Source organism: Battus philenor, unplaced genomic scaffold, assembly GCF_028537555.1.
Source record: "Battus philenor isolate CCGP_79_NKW_IND1 unplaced genomic scaffold, ilBatPhil1.0.hap1 SCAF_4, whole genome shotgun sequence".
Classification (NCBI taxonomy): domain Eukaryota; kingdom Metazoa; phylum Arthropoda; class Insecta; order Lepidoptera; family Papilionidae; genus Battus; species Battus philenor.
In genome coordinates this window covers 7,821,935-7,847,407 of record NW_027181704.1, presented here as the reverse complement: position 1 = coordinate 7,847,407, position 25,473 = coordinate 7,821,935, and the positions used below count along the sequence as shown (strand labels likewise).

The window sequence follows — 25,473 nt, the reverse complement described above, 5'->3', positions numbered from 1 at the left end:
ACTAAAGAAATTAAAAGCACAGACAAAGGAAACTGAAATTATACTAGACACAAAAATAGCGATGTACATAACATATTAGCACTAGAAATAAACTCTCCCTCTGAAATATCACGCATGCCTATTAACTTTTTTTAAACAAAAGCTTGAAAACAGTTGCGGGATATTACAAAATGAAGGATTTTTAATAATTTACTAAAACTTGGGCATGCAATGCTTTATCGCTGTATCACGGATATGATAAAAGACGACCAATACAAAAACATCATAGTTACCGGCTGGCTCTTCTCAGATCAGAAGGATGTCATTATAGGTGGCGCAATTTGATTAAGTTCCTATCAAATTTGGCGTTTCTTGCATTCTCCTCGTGACTTACACTATTATATGTGATAATAGTCACTATAAATGATCCTTAATGGATAATGATTTAAATAAATAAATGAATATAGGCACCGACAAAGCAAAGTAATGATTGCTGTTAATTTTACTATTTATAATCACGTTTATGTATAATATTCGGCCCTTACTACCAAAGCATTAGAAACAACACATATCGTCTCTCGCACTATAAAAGATCAAAGGCTTAGTGCGTTGCTTTTTAAACGTAATTACTCGTCTGTACAGTATAGTCTACATTTGCATTTTCTCTAAGTAATACACTCGTTAATTCTCAACAATATTTTTTTCGCTTTATAAAGCTGTCCTGTTTAATAAACTAATGGAGAGAAATGCGTTGCGCATCCGGTGTTATTTAAATATAAGTTTATAGTGAAACCGATTTATTGGCATGTATTTCAGGGATCCCTTGAGTAAAAGCATGGCTCGCTCTTTTTAGTTATTCATTACACAATTTAATAATATAATAGTTCCACTCAATAATTTACTCTCTTTATAAATAATTTATTATTATTGTTACTTACTCAATTAGCAAACGATCAGTGCGATCCGAAAAATTAAATGTTGCCCTATTTTTAAATTAGGATTGATATAAATATTTAATTATTTTCGATTGTAACGTAAGAAGAGGACAATGACATTTATGAATCGTCCGCACTTAGAACTCTGAGACATGGCTTTCTCCTTACTGATACCGTTAGCGCACTTTTTTTTGGAATCTCGAAACTCAAAAACGGCAGAAATCATCCCGCTAGCCGCATACTACTTATCTCCTCCACAAAATTTTCGAAACTACCTGTTTTCAAGGTACGATTGGTAAAATGAAATTGTAGGCTCACTTGTCAATATACATTCTATGACTTAAAAAAAAATATAAATATAAGTTGCATGACCACCATCTGTTCACTTAGAAAAGCAACAATGAATCGGTGCAACTACCAGGGTAATTTTTTATATTTGTTCACACTGCTGTAAAATTTAAACACAGTGTGTTTAAATTTTATCAAAGTATAAACATGAAGTTTCATAAAGTTACAAAAATACAGTTAATTATCTAAAATGAAAATAAAACCAATAATGTCATATCTTAGTCACATCGAATATTGATCGATAACGATTGATGAATTGAAAATAAATAAGAAAAAGGTGTAGCAGTGTGAAAATTCTAATAATAACGGACAAAGTTTTCTATTCACTTGCTATTTCTATGTATTTTTTACCTTTTATTCACCATGAATACACCTAAGTTTTAAGTCTAATTTGGCATAAAGTGTGAAAATAAATAAATATATACTATAAATAACTGTTCTCTCTGAAACACCGCATGCGGTTGGTATATTTAGTACGATGATACTTCTCTAAATCACTTTTTAAATTACTTAAAACAATATAAATTACGCGTCTTTCCCTTCAAGAAATTACCGAATCTCTTTTAATTTAACAAACTGATTGAGAATTAATTTTAATCTAGTTAACACAGAAACCACATAGTATTACTTTTATTTTCGAACTTAAGCTGTTCACTTTCAACTTAACGTACTTATTAGGAACAATTATTGGTACGGCGCCTTTGACAGACTGACGAAAAACTAACTATAACAGTGAATTCGTGGGATAGTAATTCCGTAAAAGTAAATGTCATAACATCGCGGCGAACACAGGGTTTTGAAAATCAAAATTAACAAAATAACACATACGACGAGCCGCTTAAACAGTGGTCCCATAATGCCTGGATAATATTGCTTGTACCAATACTGTAAAAATTTTATAGAAAAGAACGCAAAGAACTTTACATAATATTACTATCTTACCGTCTTACAGACTGGAGAATAATAGCTCTTCATGTAAACAAATTTGCTCTATATTTTACATTAAAGCTATACTTTCAGTAATAAATGTGAATTTATATTAGACAAGAATCTACTCTTATGTATTGCTTAGGATGTATGGATCACTTTGATATTATATTGAGATCTAATTTTCTTAAAGCTTAATTGTGCTTATTATTATTAGAAAAACAGAAGCAACAAACAAAAAAATTAAACCAATTTATCACAGCAAGTCAATGTCCTTATCAATCTAATTTTTAAAATAATATTACGCAAATGATAAATAGCACTTAAACTAACAAAGACATTAAGCCCGTGCTCGTGATCGTGTCCATTATAAAAATATCGACGGCAGAATGATTTAGTGAAGGCAACATAATAGAGCCGTTGAGCGTACCTTAAACTTCGTTCATACTAGGCCCTTTTAATGTCTTAATTTAGCCAAGGAGCCTGGGAGTCAGTTACCTGCGCGAAGGCAAGTCGAGCCGGTTTGCAATGATCCTTTCCCCCTCCACCCACCTCCCACCTGAGACCCATCTTATATTCAAAACTTTTTTTTTGCCGCTGACTTCTCACCAGCCGGTTTACAATTCCTTATTTCAAGCGGATGTTACGCATCTTTTGTATTTAATAATAAAAAATATAAATTTGCTCTAAATTTGTCTTGTACTGATTTGTGAATATTAAAAATGTATTATCTTATTTATACTCATATTATAAATAATATTTCTGCAGAAATAAATTTTAACTGAATATAATAAAACACACACGTGTATAAATTAAACCTTCACAATAGACCTAAGCCGAAGTAAACACATATTTTTAATGCTTGAGCAACCATCTATAACTAATGTTGCATTAGACGAGAACTCATTCTTTGAAAAAACATAATTATATTTACTTAATAATTTCTTCTACGGATTTCTAAATATTATTATAATAAATTGTGCGGTATCCTTGTTTTGTAGTAATGACGTCAAATTGTCGCCGTCTCGAATATTTGAATGTCCACAAAGAATTCGAAATGAATTTTGATGTGTTTACTAAATTATTTATAAACTTACCATAGCACTAGCACGTTTGTATTGATAGTTATGTAAATACATTATATGTGTAGTTCCATACATATTTAACTTATACAGGGTGGATTGGTTACAGGTGCAAAAACTTTAAAGGGGTGAATGTACAGCTAATTTACTATCAATTAATGTATGGTACAACTTATGATAAAAACAATAGTTTCAGAGAAATTAACAAACGTAATCATAATGATGTTTTAAAAAAACGTTAAAATTAATTATTGTTTACCTTCTGTCCGTGCAAACTTTAAATTGTCACAAGTTATATAATTCTAATAAAAAATATATTAATATAACCTATTTCAGAGTGATTACTTTATGCTGGTTGATTAGAAATATGTGTTGTCTTTAAAGCTTTATGCTGATGAATAAGCAATAATTCATTCGTTTAAAATTTTTACGCTATTTATTTGTTTTTAAATACGGAAAAAAATCGTGTTATCATGATAAAGGAATTCTTGAATTTAAAATCCTAACAATATTCAAACACTCATATGAATTAGAGGAAATGACGTCATTGCCGCAAAAACATCGGTTGAAGTTATCTGAATATGCAATCGCTACGATTACAAAATACAAAAACTATATATCATACATAATAAGGTGATATTTTCAACAAAGCTCTTTAAAATAATATTTGATAACGACTGTACAATAAATAACTGGTGACTGGGATCCTTAAGAAATTTTATTAAAATTTTTATGGAGCCAGTACGGTGAATTTAAATTGTAAGTCAACCCTTACACTACAAGAAAACTATAATTCATGAAACTATTTACATAGGAGTGATTACGGTATAGATAGAATCGATATAAAAATACCAAACAAAACAAAACATAAAAAATTAAACCCTACTTTCTAATATTTCATGACGTTTTTTGTAATCACGTACTTTTATACGACGAAATAATTACTTTCGCAGTACAATTCTGGTTAACAAAATTGCACCTCTGTCCGTCGGTGTGACTGTCGTTTGTTAATAGATAAGGAAGTTATTACTAACTTACTACTTTAGTGGTAGACTATGTTTACTTTAACATCTATTATATTTAGTTAACCAATTGAAAGTTCTTAAAAAATATATTTTAATATATTATATTTATTTCAATATATTTTATCTCGGGATATCGCTTAAATAAACAACGTATGCTTTCATCCAATATTTGAGCTCAAGCAGTCAGAGTGTGCATTCGGTACCCAAATGAATATTAATGAGGGAAGCTTTAGATTTTTAAACCAAAACAAATAAAAAATTTTAACTAGCGATGTTTATACACACAAAAGATTCTTACTATTTAAGAATATTATATCCACGATCTGATAATTGTGGATTAAGATCCACAATTATCAGATCGTGGATCCGTTATTACTATGAGATTAATTCTCTGTATTTAAACAGAAAGACAATTATGTATACACTCATATAAAAACCTTCAATCCAAAATCTTGTTGCTTATTGATTTACATCTTCTAAAGAAAAATAGTATTTTTCTTTAGGAATTAAACGTTATATTCTTTGGTAAGTATATCAAGCAATATTATAGGTTCTATAATTTCAATTTCTCATGGGTGTAATCAAAGAACGATAACTATACCGGACTAACGACATAAGTTTTGACTGTGGTACGCACCAGCATACAAAACAATTTATTATTTTTGGGTAACGTTATTAAGAAACACAAGCTTGGTGGAAAAAAAAATTATATGCGAAATGTAAATAATCTGTTACATTATAATCTGTGTTTAAAATTAATTAACTTAAATATTTTGAGATAAACATTAATATAAAAGTCCATGACGCATAACTACGCTTTCCGAGAAGCCGCCGCTTTATCGCAACACCCATCAAGCAGTAGAGATACTACTAAGCTTCTTATCATGCGAAAGAAATATTCCATATTTATGTACCATGTCTCAACTAAAGTAAAATTAAAATTAATAAAGACGACTTGTGTAACATTTCAATTTAATTCGAAATATTCAATGGTATTTTATATCTATTAAGAACACTTTCTTTGATGTCGTAATAACGTTAATAATAAATATCCAATTTTTGCTGTTGTACCCCACCCCGTGTATGTTCTGTTTTTGTCATAAATTAACATTTTATTACTACTATCGCCTTTTTCTCTTTCGCAAAATTCTTCCAAATTATATGATATGATATGATATTTAAAGAAAAACTTAATGTTTTGAAAAATACTTAAATAAGTGAGTTTGTACATTAATATTTCATATATCAAGTTTAAAAACATGAATACACGTCGTGAGACTTTCGATGTTCTCGAAATGATATGTTTTAATTACGAAACTACGCAGTCTAATCGCTCGCGCATGTCGCTTTATAGTTTATAACTACCGTCTCTGCTAATTAACTGAATTTATAAAGTTGTTGATTGCTTCCACCTACATGAACGAAATTGTGAGATAGTAATCATCAACTCCCACGCAACATTGAATTCATCTGTCGTCGTTATTATTACTTAAGGCTCATGTTCTGACAGATAGTTCAAGTTGAAGTAAATTTGAGTATTGTAGACTATAAATATTGTATGTTTTATGCGACATTGATTTTATTATGAATTGGCATAGAGTTACGAAAGTTATTACACTCAAATCATCACTTACTTTCAGATGTTACTATAAAAGTTATACAGGTACCATAAATCAACGTCAAATCGAAAAATGAGCACATATGGTATGATCGGGCCCCCCTGTACAGCGCATTAGAAAAGCGTAATATAGCTAACACCAGAAAGTTCATTTAATATAAATCTAACTCACATATGTCTAAAATTATTACTATCAGAAAAGCGATTGCATTTTTTGCACCCTGTTGTCTTTTATTTATATAACCTTTCAATATACGTCAAATAAAATTCATACTGGATTAAAGTTTTATGGACAAAAACGCGTTGGTCAAACCATGTTGTCAAAATTATTACTATGTCCAACTTAATGGACCGCATTAAAAATTGCTATGCAGTATTGGCACGTGATATCAAAAGTTATAGCGTGTTATTGGAATACAACTGTTAGGTCCATAGAATATCCTGTGCTATATTCTTAAGTTTTATACATCTGAAGCGAATGTAACGGTGATCTTGAAGCATTGATCATTCTTCCATTATTCCTTCTTTTATACGGCATCGTTTAAACCCGTACACAATAATGCTAACTCCTTACTATTTGGCGGGAGAACTAGCAGTAGACAGTACTCGTCCTAGACCTTTGCAAAAGAAACCTAACAATTATCTAGGGTATATGACAAGAACTTGTTTTTATTAATACAATATTAATTTATTGTTAAGCAATATACATACAATATACGAAATACTAGGTTGAAATACACATTTTAATTTGTTTTCTCTTGGAATGCCTTAGGCCTATAACTTTTGGCAGTACAAAGTAGGTATGCAGAAATAGATAGTAAACAATAATTAATTTTAATATGTAGTATTCCGAATTTTGACAATGCTTCCTCTTATTGTATTATGTTGTTTATTATTCCAGAAACAAATGTTTTTTATAAATATGATGTACTATACATTAATTGACACCAAACAAACTATACATTCACCCCTATTACACTTATAACCAATTATTCTGTATTATACAACAAACATAATAATATATTTTAGTTTGAAAAAGTTCATAAATAAAGAATACATAATGTATCGACAACCATCGAAATAAATAATAACTGAAAAGTAAAGCAAATACCATTTCCCAGATGTCGTATTCCTTTGAACGGGCTCCAAAATAATGATATCTCCGATTAAACCCGGATAAACCGCGATCTTATTTATGTTTGCTTTGTCTTGGAAATACGTTTGTCGGAAAACGACGCCAATTATTTAACCGTTACGGAATTTAAACTTAAATAGTTATTATCATTAAAAACAAAATGTTATAAGCACTTAAGATTATTAATAATAATGGGTAATGGAAGAAATTAACATTTTAATAACATATTTCGTGGACTCGAGTCTCAGTCTTTGGTTATGACTAACTTTTTAAATGTTTTATTCGTTTCTTATCAGTTAATTCTAGATATAATATTTTTATACATTATTTAAACAACAACTTTAATATGCTAACACTATAACAAACGATACGGACAACATTGAACCCGTTGGAACAATTTAACATACACAAAATAGTCTTACCTCTGTGATGACGAATGCGATGATGTGAAACCGGCCGGCAGCAAGGCTGTTCCTGGAAGGCGGTCCACGAGTCCGCCGTAGCTGACCACAGCATAGCCAAGAGCACACCGCCGATCCACTGACCGCCACCCATCCTGACCAGTCCTACCTATACACATTCACCTATTGCATACGACTTAACTACTCAGAATTGTTGAGCGACATTACCGCTAAACGAGCACAAAATAAAACCGACTATTGTGCATTAAATCAACAAACAATTCTATAAAACTTCAACAATGTTTATATGTTTACGTTACGCACCTAAATCGAGTCTAGCCGAGATTACGCTTCCGTTCGAATCGTTCGAGTTGAACGACTCGACTTTTAGTGATTAATCACCGTGGCCGTACCGCGAGCTTGTTATCTCGTATCTAGTTATAATCTGTTCGTGAGGGTTTACTTTGTTCGGCTCGCGTGATTTATTAGCCGGGAGAAAAGTATCGGCGCGATCGTCGGAACGTGGAGTTGGCGGACGGGGAGCAATACGTGCGCCGCCGACATCGCAACGCCGGAGACTAAATCCGGAACACCGCGAACCGCCTGCCTCGGCACCGGCACGCACGCTGTACGAGACAACGGCTGAACTGAAGCTCGTTTTGCCCTCTGACATGTATCCTTCATGTAAGACGAGGACAGCGCATCGCCAGTAGCTCTGGCTATACCTGTACAATGAAAAAGCTCACGCTGCTGCATTTAAGGAAAAGTTATAACTTAAAAAGTTTTGATATTTCGGACGACTCCTTGCCCTTCGAGGAGGGGAGATTTGACTACGCAGTGACCCTCGGTATCGTTACGAACATATTGTAATGAAGGGGATGCTCTCTATAAAGCGTAGTAAATTTACCTAATTTATGTTTTCGTTAGGATACGCACGAGGAACTTTTATGTTTGTGAGCACGCGAAAGGAAGTTAGCAGTTTACTTTTCTTTATATATGTTTAATAATAAGCGGCGCGGTATGTGTGAGTCACGTCACTTTGTCGTAAATTTCTAACGGAATTCTAAACAAATCGTTACCACGTCTACAATGAAATAATTTATAGTAATTTATTTTGACTGCAATAACATGAACAGATATCTATTTGGACAGTTTTATTATTAAAACAACAAACATTTATGAAATTTCTTTAATAAACGTGATTCTTTAAACAGTGTGAACATAATTTTATGTTAATGTACTAACATAATATAAGAAACTACTTAATTCTAGGGACAATATAAAAACTATAAAAGATAAATGCGGTCATAAAAATTCTAATTTTTTATTTTTTTCATCGTGTATTGTTTTAAACTATTTTATTAAAACATATTAGCGACATATGGACAAAAACATGACATAATTAAATTGTTCCATTCTTTGGTTATACGTGTTAGTAAACATTGAAATAATTTTTTTTGTTTTGTCATAAATGTTTAAAAAGGAAGAATAACCATCATGTTTGGTGAAAAAATTGTGACAGAAGCTTTTCAATTGTAATGAATTAGAGCATGCCCCGCATGCAACATGGTAAAATCGAAAGTTAACACTAGTGGTATATTTTAAGGAGACTAAATCAGCAGATGTTATGATTTAACGTTAGCGCCTCCGATGAAGACGTCTCCCACAACTTTCCTCTGGTTTCATAATAATAAAGGATAGCTGCAGTTCTTATACCATATAAGTAGTATTTTAAGTGCTTTATCGTATCTCATCATCATCATCATTTTAGCAGCAGGACTTTCCATTGCTGGATCTAGGCCACCCCATAGATTTCCATTAGGACTTGTTGAAATCGTCGCCGTCAAGACAAAGTCTGTCCATATTGTGACTCGACTCCCTACGCTGCTCTTGCTGGTCCTTACTTTCCATTTCAGAATCTTAACGCCGCATTGAAAGTTGCTAATCCGCTGGGTTACGACGGGTACTCACATTTGTCGATCGAACTCCTTATTTCTGATTCCATCTTTTAAAGTAACACAGACCATAGATAGCCCTTCCGTTGCATCTATTCAATTGTATTGTCTGTGCAGTTTATTTTAAGTTAACATGTAATATGTAGACTGATACGAATGTACAATAATAAAAAAAATAATAATATAAATTTGAACAATTTTAATATTAGATATGACTTTGTTTCAAAATTCATAAGAATTTTTGAAACTTGGTACCGCATTTGTTAGGCAAGCGATGAGATCTTTAACATCGCAGACCCATTTTCATCAGCGCTTCAAGTTTTTCAATAAAAACTTTCGACGGCATTCGATTTACATACGGCATAGATTCATTTATTTTCTGAGATTTCTCGTATAAAAGCGGTTGAAGGTTTGGGTATCCATTAAGAGAGAAAGGTCCTGGCACTCATAGCATTTGCCGACGTGCCAGCGGCCCATTGCCTAACCAATTTCAATATTTTATATGTTGATAGCTAAAACGAAAAATGTATTTCAAATGCTTAGTTGTCTACTACATAATAATAATAAAGAATATTTAATATAATCAATGTTTTTTTACTGTAAATTCAAAATGAATTAGTATTCCAGTTAGTTAATAAGAAGCTAATTACTATCGAATTGTACTTGTAAAAATACATTCACACAATAATCTAAATTATAAGCAAAATCTCTTAGACTTGCTACTTTATCTACATCCCCGATATACACTTACACTCGTATACAATATAAACAAATACACATACACTACTCACGAAATCTAATGTGCACTTTTTCCTCTGTTTTCTTCTAAAAATTAGGTCACTAATTTTTTATTGTGAATTGTGCTGATAGTATTACATGAAGTGCCTCCGAAGCTCATACTTTATTAGTCGCGGTCAGAATACAAAATTCACATTATAATACTAATCGCAAGACAACAAATACTAGTTCAATAGGAGAGTTTGTATTCGTTTTAGTACTAGGCGAATACAATAATTCCGACACAAAACAAAATAACACGCACGTAGAGTCGTAAAGTGTGCAGTATAAACAGCGTATAAAGTTGTGCTGAGCTTAATACATTCAATTTGTTTTCAGCGGTGGGTTGGCCGCCAATTCCGCCATAATTGTGCAACGATAAACAATGCAACAATGATCACGGCCGCAGTTCGCATTCGTTGTAGTTCCATTTATTTAATAATGACGTAAAATAGCGTACGGAATGGAATTATTTTCGCGTGAAGCGTTATTTCTATTACAGTTGACTTTATGTATTAGAATAATACTAAAATATAATCCAAAAAGTGTTCTAACTTTAATTTACATTTAAGATGTTAAAGTTTGGCTTTGTTTTTATTTTCTTTAAATATAAACCTAACTTTGAACAGATTTATTTTACAACGAGGATAACTAACGGATGACACAGTAATGTTCACAGTACCGCTTTCTCTTATCTAGATTAAAAATAAGGATAAAGTTTAGACGTCATGTGTTTATAGCAAAACTTTTCGATATAAATTATTTAAATCTAAATTCTCGGTAATACCTTGAAATAGTTTAAAGGCTCATTGACAATCAGGAATTATTCACGTTGTCATCCACAAATCATTCCGTGACAGGTAAATGTCCATAAAACAGTTGCTCTCCTAAGGGTAGTATTGGCCTGTCAAATTTGTGTAGAAAAACAAAGTATCATCTATTGGCCTGAATACGATATGAATGATGGGTTATAGGTGTAAAAGCTTCAAAGGGATGAATATATAGCTAATTAGCAGACAATTAATGCACGGCACACTCTACACTACGTAACGTAATGATAATATAGTAAGAAATATATAATAAATATAGTATTTTAAAAACTCCTATTATTAAATTTTAAAATTACTTACTATCTGTATATTATTTCAGACTTTATATTGCCGGTAAGTATTGTGGCCTCTCGCATTCTAATAGAAAAATGAATCATTAATTTTTGTAACATATTTCAGAACGATCACTCCATACCCAATGATTGGGAATAGGGGTAATAGCTTTAAAGTTTTTTCCTGACAAATGACTTTCACACATTTTATAACTTTTACACTCATAATAAATCATTTTCTCTAATTTTTAGCTAGTAAGAAGGCATTTTTAGATCGAGCAAATATGTCTTCCAAAGGATAAATCTTTTATCCTTGTGTTAATTGCAAAGTAAACCTTAATGTTTATTTTAATTATTAAAGATAAACCACTCACTCACTATTATTAACATATTTAGTGTCTGACTATTTGCTGGCCGGTTATTACAGATGTCAATTGACATTGTCAAAATATGCTGTGTTTATTAACATTACAACATAAAAAAATACAACTCTAATTCCAACTAAATATTAGGAATTATATATCTCTATTTCACAGATTTTAATACTAGTTTTAAATCAATATCTTGTAATGCAATCTGGTTTACAATCTCAAACAAAAGGTGCGTTTCTTTTACAAAAAATTTATTGTTTCTTAAAGTATTAAGTTTTTTTTTAATCTCCGATATTTTGAAGTAGCAGTATTTGTAACTAAGATATATCGTTGTTTTTTGAACCCATAGACGCCCGCTGCAAGGCATAGACCTTCCCTAAAGATATATATATATATATATATATATATATATATATATATATCAGAATCGCCACACCAGACAGGCGAGTTAGCGATTTGAAGTGTGTCATTATGGTACGCATTGAAGGCTAGTGCCCACTACTGCTCTGCAGTAGTGGGCACTAGCCCATCCTTTTGAAACGTGTCTGTAAGCAGTGGCAATCATATATAATAAATGCAAAAAGTGTGAATTACATAAGATTGTATCCCGGGAATCGAACCCTCAACCTACGTCTCAGTCCTCTACCGCTGGACTGTCACCGCTCACCATACAAATATATATGTTAATCAAAAAAATAAAGTATAACACTACGTCCTTTTTATTTACACTGAATTAAAATCTTTATTTTAAAAGCGAAGGAGTACAAATTTATGTATGTGCCAAAATCCCGCAACGAGCTTTCGTTCCATTGCATTTAAAGAAGTCAGGTTTAAATTACATTTGTTTTTAAGAAAGGATCTGTCTGTACGATCTTCGCCGTGTGGGAAAGACTCGTATTTAGAAAAGATGTTCGTAAATTAATTTTATTCGGGTATGGATAATTTAACTGATTAACATGTATTATAACTCTGAATCTCATAATTCATTCTATTTTAAGGTATAAAAACTTTGTTTTTATTTGCAATATCTTTTATATTTATTTCTGTAAAAGGCATTAGTAAATATCTTTTTCTGGACTAGGTAAGTCAGAATGGATAAAAGTGAAGGAGTGTGCTATTTTTGATACATTCTGAATAATAAAATGATTATGAAGTTATATTCCGAATAAAGAGATTTTCAACGGCTTTAAAAAATCGATATTGTAATAATATTGCTATATAAAAAAGCTGCCAGATGTGAAAGTTCCCGCGGACGTCGTCACAACGCTCAACCTTTTGTTTGTCTCGCCCACTCGTCTCGCTCACTCGCACGGCGTGCACGATACGCGCTCTTGCTTGCTCTTGGCAGGTAGCCAAAACGCGCAGCACGTGCGCCCGCGGCCGTTGGAGTTCAGAGAGTCGGATTTGAGCCATGGTTCGATGCGCAACCGCGCGTAGGCGAATTATTCATTTTCCGCGCACAAATTGTTTTAATAATTAAATAAACGTGTTTCCACATCACACTGGCTCCCAACCCGTGGCCTACACGCTAATTATCGACGAAATCGCGTATTCAACCGTTCGCCATCTTAGCGTCGTAGAAGAATCCTATCGAAAATTTAACAATTGTGCGTTATCGGAGTGAATTTCGTCAGTGGTTTGCATCTGTTGTTTGCGATGCCGCGTTGCAAGGCTACAGGCGTCCGTAACAACGTCGAGAATGAGGACTCGGACAGGTTCATGACCGAGGGGCAGCTATCGTCGTTCATGGCGGCGTTCGCCAAGGCTCAAGCGGAGTCAAACCGCCAGCTAATCGAGAGTCTTTTGCTGCGATCGCCGGCCTTCACCACAGGAGCGCCCTCGCCATCACCATCGCCATCGTCGTCTTCGGCTCATCCGTCTCCGTCGGGAAACTTCGCCGGTTGCACGGCTCGTTTCAAATTAACACGAGAAAGTGTACAAAGCGATCAGCGAGCAGGGAGTGCGGGCTCGCGCGCGCGTGCGACGTGCAAGGCACGCGCCGCCGCCGCCGTCGTCGCTGTACCTGCTGTGGTAAGCGCAGCGAATGCGCCGAATCGAGGTAAACGGTTTTGTGTTTATTGCAAGAAGAGTGGACATAATCGCGATGAGTGCTCAAGGCTTAGATCTAAAAGTGATCCGCATACAGTTTCGTGTTACGGTTGTGGTATGAAAGGTGTTATTCGTGCTAATTGTGTTAACTGTAATACAAAAAATACGGACACTAAGGATTCGTTCTTTGCATGCGATTTTATGTCAACAAATAGGCATTTATATTCCAAAACCGAGGCATCGCAATGTCAAGCCCATGTTTCTTTTGATTGTAATACTGTTTTTTTAAATTCTGTTTGTAATGTATATGATGTGCCTGATGCGCGGTCAGTGGATAACTCGCGTACCGAGCGCTTGCGTCCGGATGTTTGTACCAAAGGCCGTCCAATTTTGGACATAGAGATTTTTGGCTATCGCGGTACCGGTCTATTAGACACGGCGGCTAAACGTAGCGTTGCCGGATCCACGCTGTACTCCTTGTTGCTTAAGTTAGGGCAGCCGATGCGTAGTAGCGTCATGACTGTAAAACTTGCTGACGGTGTAGTGCGTGACGTGACAGTCAGACTGGTGGACGTTGTGGTGATGCTCGCGGGCGCATCAATACCTATCACATTTATTATTTTTCCAGATGCAGTTAACAATGAAACATTGCTAGGCATTGATTTTATACGTAAAGCTGGTTTGGTTATTGATATTTTTAATGAAACGTGGTTCACAGCTGATCAACCTCAGGTCATTCACCCCTTGCGTTGTGAGAAATCACGTAACTTCATCGGGTGCGCCTCTGCCGACATGTTGCGTTCGGACGAGGGTATGATGCTGTCACCACCTGAAAGAGCAAGCCTTGCGCAGACATTGCAGGAATACGAGGACATTTTCCGAGAAGGGGGAGGACCGACGTCGTTCGCTGAACACCGCATTGACACCGGCACCCACCTGCCGATCGCCGTCCCGCCGTACCGCCTGACGCCTGCGAAAAAAGAAGTTATGGAGGCTGAAATTAATAAGATGCTGTCGGAGGGTGTCATCGAAGAGTGTGAGTCTCCGTGGGCAGCACCAGCGCTGTTGGTACCTAAAAAGGATGGGTCCTACAGATTTTGTGTGGATTATCGCAAATTGAATTCCGTCACGAAGGTTGACTCCTATCCGCTTCCGGTGATCGACGATCTACTGCAGTATACTGGCAAAAGTTGTTTCATGAGCACCATCGACCTCAAGGCAGGTTACTGGCAGGTTGCTGTCAAGGAAGAGGATCGCGACAAGACCGCCTTCGTGTCACCATTTGGCGTTTTCAGATTCAAGCGTATGCCTTTTGGCTTGCGCAACGCTCCAGCGACGTTCCAGCGTCTGATTGACAGGTTTCGTTCAGGGTCTGCTTTAAAAGGCGTGACTATTTTAGGTTACATAGACGACCTCATCGTGATCTCTGAAAACTTTGCTCAGCATCTACAGGATCTTCGAGCTGTTTTCGATCGCCTTCGTGTCTTCAGCCTGTGCGCCAATCGAGCTAAATGCGTGTTTGCTAGAGAAAGTGTTAAGTATCTAGGTCACGTGATTTCGTCTCAAGGGCTATCGCCGGACCCTGACAAAATCAGCGCCATTGTCGATATGAACGAGCCGACGAATGTGAAGCACTTGAAATCCTTCTTACAGACGTGCTCGTGGTTCCGTAAGTTCGTGCCGAACTTCGCAAAGGTTGCGCAACCGTTGACTATGCTGACGAAGAAAGATCAGTCTTGGTTGTGGGGCGAAGCTCAAGTCGCTGCGTTCTTGGAACTTAAGAAATCACTTACCTCTCCTCCAATCCTCATCCAGCCAGATTATAGTCTTCCTTTTGTGCTTAGGACTGACTCGAGCAGCTATGCTTTAGGTGCAGCTCTCTTGCAGGGGGAGTCGCCGCGCGAGGAGCGTCCGATCGCGTACGCCAGCCGCCTTCTGACTTCGGCGGAACGAAACTACTCAACCACCGAGCGTGAAGCTCTTGCAGTTGTGTGGGCAGTCGAGAAGTTTCGCGGCTACATCGATGGTCATCCCGTGCGCGTCGCCAGCGACTACCAGCCCCTGAAGTGGTTACTAACCTTGAAGTCTCCTGCAGGTAGATTGGTCCGTTGGGCTATGAAGTTGCAGTCTTTCGATCTCCAAGTGGACTACACCCCAAGAAAGGCAAACGTCATCGTAGATTCTCTCAGTCGACCGCCATGCGTTGAGGAGGCTCGAGATGCTTGTGGCGTCTGTACGGTGGTGGTTGAAACGCCACGATGGAAGGCAACCGCTCTTCGTGAAGATCAGCTCGCAGATCCTGAAATCGCGAAGATTATCCTGGGCCTGGAGGGAAAGGAAGAAGTGGAGATTGGTAGGTGGACAGATAGAGGTTATCATATGTCAAAGGGGATACTTTACCGATATACGGAAGCAGAAACGGAAGAACCGCAGCTTGTTGTACCAGTCAACCGTCGGAAGCAAGTTATGGTTGAATGTCACGACGCTGCAACAGCTGGTCACGGTGGTGTTGATAGGACTTTGCATCGTATTTCCCAGCGGTTCTATTTTCCTGGAATGCGTCGTTTTGTAGCGGAGTATCTCAAGTCTTGTACTGAATGTCAGCGTTACAAGCCTTCGAGTGAGAAGCCTTCAGGCTTGTTGCAGACTCCAGTACCCGCACAGCGCTTCGAAGTTGTAGCAGTAGATTTGTTCGGTCCACTTCCTAAGGGTCCCAAGGGTGAACGTTGGGTCCTTATTGTCGAAGACACCGCCAGTAAGTGGGTAGAGCTGTTTGCGCTTACTGAAGCTACTGCTGAAGCTTGTGCTAAGATCTTGATAGAGGAGGTTTTCCTTCGTTTTGGTGTTCCTAGGCGATTAATTTCTGACAATGTCGTCGCCGATGTTATGCAGAAAGCTATGTTTGTTTTGGGTGTTAAGCAGAATCTGGTGCCCCTGTATTATCCAGAAGCGAATCCTGTGGAGAGGAAGAACAGGGACCTTAAGGTGCAAATGGCTATCCTCGTGGAAAATCACCATCAAAAATGGCCTGAAGCTCTGCCATTTATTCGTTTCGCTTTAAACACATCGTTGACAAAAGCAACCCAACAGACTCCTGCATACCTGACTTTTGCTCGCGAACTTCGCTCACCAATTGCAGCTCAGACGGACTTGCGTGCAGTTGTCGAAGCGGAGAACTACGTGCCGTAAATCACGCCTTATCTGCTAAGACTCGCAGATACTCTCCAGTCCAGCAAAGAAAGTATTGAACACCAACAAGACCTCCGCAAAGCTGTTAAAGATAAAATTCGTAAAAGTGACGGTCTCGACGTCGGCGACCTCGTATTGATGAAAACGCACGTTCTCAGCAACTCTGCAAAAGGAGTCAGCGCTAAGTTCGTACCTAAACGAGACGGGCCTTACGTCGTTCAGAAGAAAGTTAGCCCAACTACGTACCTGTTAGCGTTTCCTGATAAGTCCGACATTACCATTGGGAAGTATCATGTCTCTGACTTAAGACGCTATCATTCGCGAGAGGGTGAATGCACTGAGATTCCTGAGCCTGTGGCTCCAAAACGTCCTCGCGGCCGACCGCGAAAGCTTGTGTCGGTTTGACCAGTTGTGAGGTCACTGGTCCTGGTCAAAAGGGGGAGTATGTAATAATATTGCTATATAAAAAAGCTGCCAGATGTGAAAGTTCCCGCGGACGTCGTCACAACGCTCAACCTTTTGTTTGTCTCGCCCACTCGTCTCGCTCACTCGCACGGCGTGCACGATACGCGCTCTTGCTTGCTCTTGGCAGGTAGCCAAAACGCGCAGCACGTGCGCCCGCGGCCGTTGGAGTTCAGAGAGTCGGATTTGAGCCATGGTTCGATGCGCAACCGCGCGTAGGCGAATTATTCATTTTCCGCGCACAAATTGTTTTAATAATTAAATAAACGTGTTTCCACATCACAATATCTGAATATCCTTATAAAGATATCATAAATTACGTATATTCTTAAAAAAAAGATAGTCATCAAATAATAACTAACATGTTGTCATGTTCACTTTAATATAAAAAGATTTAAGTATTTATTTATTTAATTTAAGCTACATTTATAGTTACGTTAATGGATATTAAAGCGTTCAATTCATTAACTAAAAACGTGCTCACTGAACTTAATAACTTTCGTTATAAAGCATTTTATTCTTAAAATTCTCAATAATACTAATCACAAAAATACTTCTTATTATTTTTTCGTCGTAGAATACGTTTTTAAATAAAAAAATAGATCATTGAAACAAAATAAGAAAGAATTGGACATAAATTTAAGTGTTATGCGTAATTTTCTTTCTCGGTACGTAAAAATTTAATAAATAGTATGAAATCGATATATTATGATGGAATCAATCTTATGCATGGTGGTAAAATCTTTATAGTGGTAAATGTATAGTTCATCGTATACAAAAGTAAATGATCCTTAAAAAGATATATTACGTGATGATAATATGTTACGACAAAGCATTTTTAAAATTCGGATTACGATCTATCTGTTCCTGCAGTCTTTGTATTGCCAAAAGTTATTGCTTTGTCTCAAAAATAACACAAAAAACATACTTCAAGTAATAGTTGTAAACGCTATAAAGCTTTTTCTGAAAAATAAAACCAAACCAACCAATCATCTTTTATGTGTATTTATTTTTATCAGTTTAATCACAAATATATATTTACTGTTTACTTTCTACATATTCCTTAGCTGCTTTACAGATTTCATCTCAAGTCTGCACTAGCAGCGACTTACGCAGTCTTAAAGATGGCAGAGAGCTAGGGATAATTGATGAAGTCGACGTGACACGCCGCGGTTAATCTCCAGTGGGATACCTTCGACACGAAAACGTATCTACTCTCGTCTCGGCTTAGAGGTCACTCTACTATTTTTAATATAAAATCTTGGTGATAGCTTTTTGTAAATAATAACCGAAACAATAATAAAAGTATATTAATTATACATACATTTATACATTTATTTTAATCATAAACTGTTATCGTTAGGACTAAAATAAAGGCTAAATATAATAATATGTGGTAATTTAGTTGTTAAATCTTAATTAAAAAAAGGAATTATTAGAAAACTTTATCAGACGATCGTGTAAAGTTTAGAAACTACTGACAATTACTATATGACGAATATAAATATGTACATATATCTATTAGGAAGCTATTTGTACAATCTATAACATGTTAGCTAGAGATTCTCTTAAATTTTCCTAAAGAAATAATAACGATAAGTAGTCGAAATATGAATGTTAATCTGGCTTATCTGCATAAGAATATTAATAAACAAAAAACTAGGGATGCTCATAAGATTAACACCAGAAATTAAAATAAGCGTAATATACCTTACGCTCCATAAAGTTAGTGACTCATGCAACTGCGTATGCTATTACAATACACATACATTGAACGCCTCTAGATTATCAATAATTAAAAATAACATTTTTTTATTTTACTTTACTATTTTGTTTTGGATATTATGAAGGTGAACACGAAAAGCTGAGTTTGTTTTTTAATCTTCTTAGACCAAAGTGAATTAGAAACCCACGAAGCTTTAAATTGGAGGATATCATTATACAGAAAATCAGTCTGATTGTAATTCCTATCAAATTGGACTCTTCTGGCTTTCTTCTCATGACGTATACAAGTGATCGATATAAATGATCCTATGTTGATAAATATTTCGTCATTTCTGCTTTTAGACTCCGACTGCAAGACATAAATAAGCCTCCGCCAAAGATATCTATGGAAGGATATAACATAATCGCCACAAGCGTGGCAGGTGGGTTGGCGATCGCTGTATAGTATTATGGCCTGCAGAGAACGCTGCTGCCCATTCTCTGGAAGCTTGTTTGTATACAGTGGCAATTCTATATAATTAATTTGTTAAAAGAAAAGATATTATTGTATCTCAGGAATAGAGCCCGTTACCTACAATTGTAAGTCACAGACCTCTCGGCTACCACTGCTCGATAAAAATGTAAATAAATAAATATTAGTCATTTAATACAATATTTATTTTGTATTTTTCGAAAAACAATCAATAATCGATAAACCAATAGCATTAGTTTTTATTAATATTACCTTACTATTTAATTGAACAGTATAGAAACGGAACTTAATTTAAAACAAATATTTCGTGCATCTCGTGTTACATTTAAAAAAATCTCGTAATAAAATATTCTGCTTACTGCATCTGTATTCATCACATTGAGATATGGGATAGGAGTACTATGAAGCCTCTTCAGTGCAACAGCTTTATTAGCTACGGCGCTATTAGACCTCGACATCATAATTCTATTGCAGTACTGATTGTAACCTGTAACAGCTGCCACGCTGAAACAGTAAGAAAAAGACCAGTATTTAGCCACTTCCGCAAATGCAGTGGTAATCGTGCAACAAAGTGCACCGCCTTGTTGCACGACTCTTTTTTTCGAGTCTTTTTCTTACTTAAGATGGACTGCCGCAAAGTAAAGCCTGATTCCATTAAATACGCTGAAACAGATTTCGACTTAAAAAATCAAATTAATAAATCATATTCTGTTTACATTAATACAAATACGACATTTAAAATTTAATAATAAAAAAGGTCTAATCAGCTATTTAAAGCCTGTTGTTAGTAAACAAAAAAGACTTTAAAAAGTGGTATACTCATTACATAATTCAAAATACAAACGCTCATTATTGTGCCAAATGGTCGCAATTCAGTCGCACGCGGAAAAGCCACGATCTGCCATCGTTACGTTCTATTGTGGCAAAGTTCTAACAATGAAATTTAATTTCTTACCATAACAGGGTTTAATTCGAAACAGCATAAAAGGATTTAATTAAATTAAACCTATTTATCACCCGCAAAGTTCACAAAGTTACTGTGTTATAAGCAATAACATTCTCAACTTTTAAAGTTGAATTACAGAACGGAATTTCACGTAATAAAGCCGGGAAACACGGCTGTGGGGGAGCGCTCTAGCCGCATTTAACAATATTTACATGGGTAATGGGCCTCAATTTTACATAAAAGTGCAAAAGCGAGTGAACTTAGGCACACTAGCAAAGTGGTCCAATTTACATGCATTATGTACACGAGTGATACAGCCGTGGACAACGAACACGTACACAGGCTCTTTGAAATTTTTATACGTTATTCCCACAAATCGGACGACGCAACATTTTATGAGGCACCAAGTGTTATCTAGCTTACTTTGTTATTCATAGTTCCTATTTCAGTACGAAAGTACTGTCGACATTATTCTTTATCAGTATTGGATTACTATTATTTTTAATTCAGCGGTAGTTTAACTTGAACTTTTATTAAACGAAGTGTAAGCCTATTTTGTATAGATATCTTAGAATTTAAATGTTATTCTTATGTCATGTTTCTGCATGCAGAAGTGTTATATACCGTTAAAAAAAAAACAACTTAAGCAAACTATCATTAATTGTTGCTACCTATACATTACTTCTGACTTTAAATTTATTTCATACATGTGGCGTATTAGTATCAAGGAATGCATAGTGCGAGCAAATGAGCTGTTAAAAAAAAAAAAAAACATTTTTTTAAAGGCAACCAGGAGTTGAATATAGAGCCAAGTAAATCACATTGTTCCTTTTTTGTGCGGGTGGCCGAGCTCACACCGGAATTATTTACTACGTAACAGGACATGCGCTTTATTTTGTACATCGTTTTTAGCATTGAATACGTAATGCATAGTAACATTAAATACAAATTTCCTAACTAAAATTTTACAGTCTTCATTCCATATTTGAGATATATTCAACAACCTATTCAATACAATATCTCTGTGTGGAATTATAAAGTAAATAACTTTTCTAATAATTAGTGTTATCTAAGTTTAAAAACCACTCAGTTTTACAATTTAAAACAGGTATGATGTATGGAAAATAATAAATGTTTATTTAATAACGCGATAATAGCAACTGATCGAGCCGTCGACCGGACTCCACAGACACATACTCATTAGAATCATAATCATGTATCACGATATATCCAAAGGCAAAAGTTCTTCTTGGGGTCATCATTACATAAGGTGTCGTTTTAAGCAATCTAAGATCTTCCTGGCCTGTGAAGCCCAACCGAGGTTATTAACACCGAAATTTCTCTGGGAATGAGAGATCTGGAATTTATAATACCTATAGAGGTACCGAATTCGCCATACCGCGCCTTTGGTATGAGCGCGTCAAGGTGGGGGGAGTATCAGCCGCTGCGTTCTGTAAGTCCGTTAACGTTACGTTAACGCTCGCCGCGCTTGTCTGAGACGCGGTACAGCGCTTTCGGTACAACTATAGTTTTTATTTAATAATAAAGATTTAGATACATAATATTCTGAGGATATTTAAGAATATCTGACAAAAAAAACTTCGCTCCTTATAACAATATCATAATGATAATCACTAATGTGTGCAGACATAAACTACTTATAGTTATCATAACAAAAACCATCAAACAGAAGTTCCTAAAAATATGGGCGTATACCAAATTTATTTAAAATAAATATAAAACTTAAGATGTTATGTTTACTTGATACTATGCTTAAATTGAAATATTAAAGCTTTATTTGGTTGCTAGTTTTCAAGTAAAATATTGACGATAATGCATTTTCCTTTCATTTATTTTATAACGGGCTGGCTTTTCTTGAAATTCGTACTCCTTTTGTAACAGATTAACGGACAATGGTGCACCAATTGCATCGTATCGCTTTAGGTGTTTTATTTCGAACCATTACTGCATTGTCGCCGATGCGATCGTGTCGATACAATACTACTGTAAATGCTTGTCTAAAGTACTTTTAACCTGGATGGAAATCGACGTGCAATCGAAATTGGTAGCAAGTTTTATTAAAGAACATTTCAAGATAGTTCTTATTAAAATAATTTATAATTTTGATTTGATAAGTTTCCAAAAGACTATGGCCTGATGAAGAAAGTACTTTTCATTGAATTCTTTCATTAATTTTGAGAAAATGTTATTCATTGTTATGAAATTATATCGTAAGTAAGATAGTCTTATCAGATTAAAATGAACATTTTCAACGAATTCACGTAAGTTAGTGGAAAGATGGAAATTCCAGGGTCACAAAACGATCCATGGAGAAAGCAGCGCCGAAACTTCTCGGCGAGATCGAATCAGGGATTGGAGATCAATAGATGAACAGCGGATTTGGACGTCGCGGAGGCAGAGAGCAGGCTACATAGTGAGCAGACCAACGGCCTTAGGGTTCTGGAGTGCAGACCACTGACCGGTAAGCGCAACGTAAAACGTCCGTCCACTTTATAGTTGCCCTTATGAAGGTTGTCGGAAAACTAGGTGTAGATAGCCAATTCCAACTAGTCCTATTAAACTTTATGAAGCAGACCAATTTCTACCAGTGGATGCTTTATGGTTGAAATGGTAAGTAGAAAGATGACTTAACAACAGGAAAAAAGGATTTTTTTTCTAACTCTAAAATGAAAATGACCTGTTACTGAACTCATTTATTTAAGATAAAGCGCATCATTTACAGTTACAGGTCGTTAATTTCATTTGTGTGAGGGTCTTTGATCGATTTCTACAGCGCACTATACCCTGGAAGTAATTTCCTTAGTGTCACAAGCATTCTACTGTCAACCTTAACAAGTGACTCACGAATTGCAATAATTCTCTTACAGTTCCTAAACTAAAATGTCTTGTATTACACAGTTTATCTGTTCGTATACATATAAAATAGCTTAAAATAAAATAGTAAAAATTAATACGTTACCAAAATTGTTTATCGATTTCATTTATTGTTTTTATTAGATTGAAAGTTATTAATGAAAAATTACCAAAGACTGAAAGATAAGTTATATAAATAAAGCAGCGATATAATTTATTTACTACCTATATGCATCTTGATTGATTTTACAGTAAATGAGAGGTGCAATATTTTGATTGATCTACATTATAAAAATAGTTAAACTAGTGATGGGTCACTAGAGAAGGTTCTGAAAATGGGTATGACTTTTTTAAAAACCACTTCTGAATTTTTATTGAATAGCCAGCACATAATACTTAAACTTGCATTATTAAACGACTAACCAAAAGCATATTCTCAAAATAATGATGTAACACTGGATGCCGCTTCCAACTGGTTCTCTTGGAAATCTATGCAGTGACCAACGTCCAGCAATTGACGTCCCTCCGTTGACATTAATATTATAATAGTAAATTATAAAATTAGTAATTATTTATTGCACTTTTAATTCATATTTAATATAAATCAAGTATATATTTATATTATGACAAGATAACAACATACCTTCTTACATAAATACCGTAATCAATACATTTCGTTAAATGTACTTACAAATTGAACCTATTATTAAAAAAGAAAAGAATATAATATAAAGTAAAGAATCTATTGAAATTGGTAAATAAAAGTTGTAGAATTTCTACCGTTGAATCGTTATTTATCCAGTCTGTTATTGAACACGCAGAGCTGATTGCATAGCATCAATCGCGGGGTTAACTCAGTCAATAGTGTAGACAGTCGATAGGTCTTGTCTACTGCCGACCGCACTGTCGCCGCCATCTTGTTAATGTTTATATTCACATCTTCAACATCGAAACTGCCCTGTAAAATATAAAATAAGCAAAATCAGTTCATATTGTTTCATATTATGTGTGCCTCTGGATATGTCGTAAATACACACACAGATATCAGTTACAGGTGTAACCTTCAAATATACGATTGAATAGCTGATTTGTGAACAAAAAGATTTAAAATTTTTACATCAATTTCAATCATTTTTTATTTTTTCTACTGGAAAGCGACAGGTCAATTACTTCTGGTAGGACATTCTCCAGAAACAAAAAATAAACAATAATAGTTTTAAGAAAAATTCTTAATTGGTGTGTACTTCGTGATTATCTATTAATGTTGATATTTCGATATGTACGAACCAGTCAGCTGTGAAAGACCTTGGAATAAATAAATAAACAAAATAAATAGCTAATAATCAGAATTTTGAAAATCATTTTTCTAACTATGTTATGATTATGTTATTTATTAGTTCTGAAACCGTTAATTTTTGTATAGGGTGTACCATATATTATTTGACATCAAATGATCTTTACTTTCATCCTTTTTAAGTTTTCATACCTCCATACCTATAACTAATGATTCTCAATAAATTAAAAGAGTCTAATGCATATTTCATAAAGAAGCCGGGAGATATGCATGTATTAAATATGTGTCCGCCCTTGCCCGAGTTTCCACAACGTTGATAGTGAATGAACTTGTTATAGGCTCATCAACGGATGAACGAATAGCGCTTACGGTCTGTTAGGCATCTTCAAAGCAGCCCGTGCCCTTTATCTGATAGATTATAAAATACACTGTTAGATATTAACAGTTTATTTAGCAACGATTAGTCGCGCGGAGTTATCGATATATTTATAATAAAATTAAAAAAAAAACTACAAATGATCGGTATTTTCCTTTATTTAGATTTCAACAGTGTTTTATATAAAAATAACGATCCTCTAGACAGCACCCCTTGACTGCGTGTACAACTAGCAAGAATTCAATGTTTTATTAAAAATATTTAGACAGATGTCATTTTTGATTTATATGTAATTTGTCATCTTTTGCTATATTTTTACTTACATATTTTATAATGCCTTATTTATTTTAATTTTGATAATTATATATTCTTATATGTTTTTTAAAATTTTATTATCGCCATTATGCAGGAAGATGATGATGAAGAATTTT

General features: G+C 35.0%; 1 protein-coding gene across 1 annotated transcript in view; it reads right to left on the bottom strand.

Annotated features, from left to right (window-relative positions):
- The window catches only part of LOC137928622 (semaphorin-2A-like), a 61,339-nt gene extending 53,318 nt beyond the window's left edge, over positions 1-8,021 (bottom strand). The window contains exon 1 of the mRNA XM_068771527.1: positions 7,472-8,021. Within this exon, the coding sequence (XP_068627628.1) occupies positions 7,472-7,604 (133 nt within the window). The 5' untranslated portion in view covers positions 7,605-8,021. The remainder of the gene's footprint in view (positions 1-7,471) is intronic.
- Positions 8,022-25,473: the final 17,452 nt, after the last annotated feature.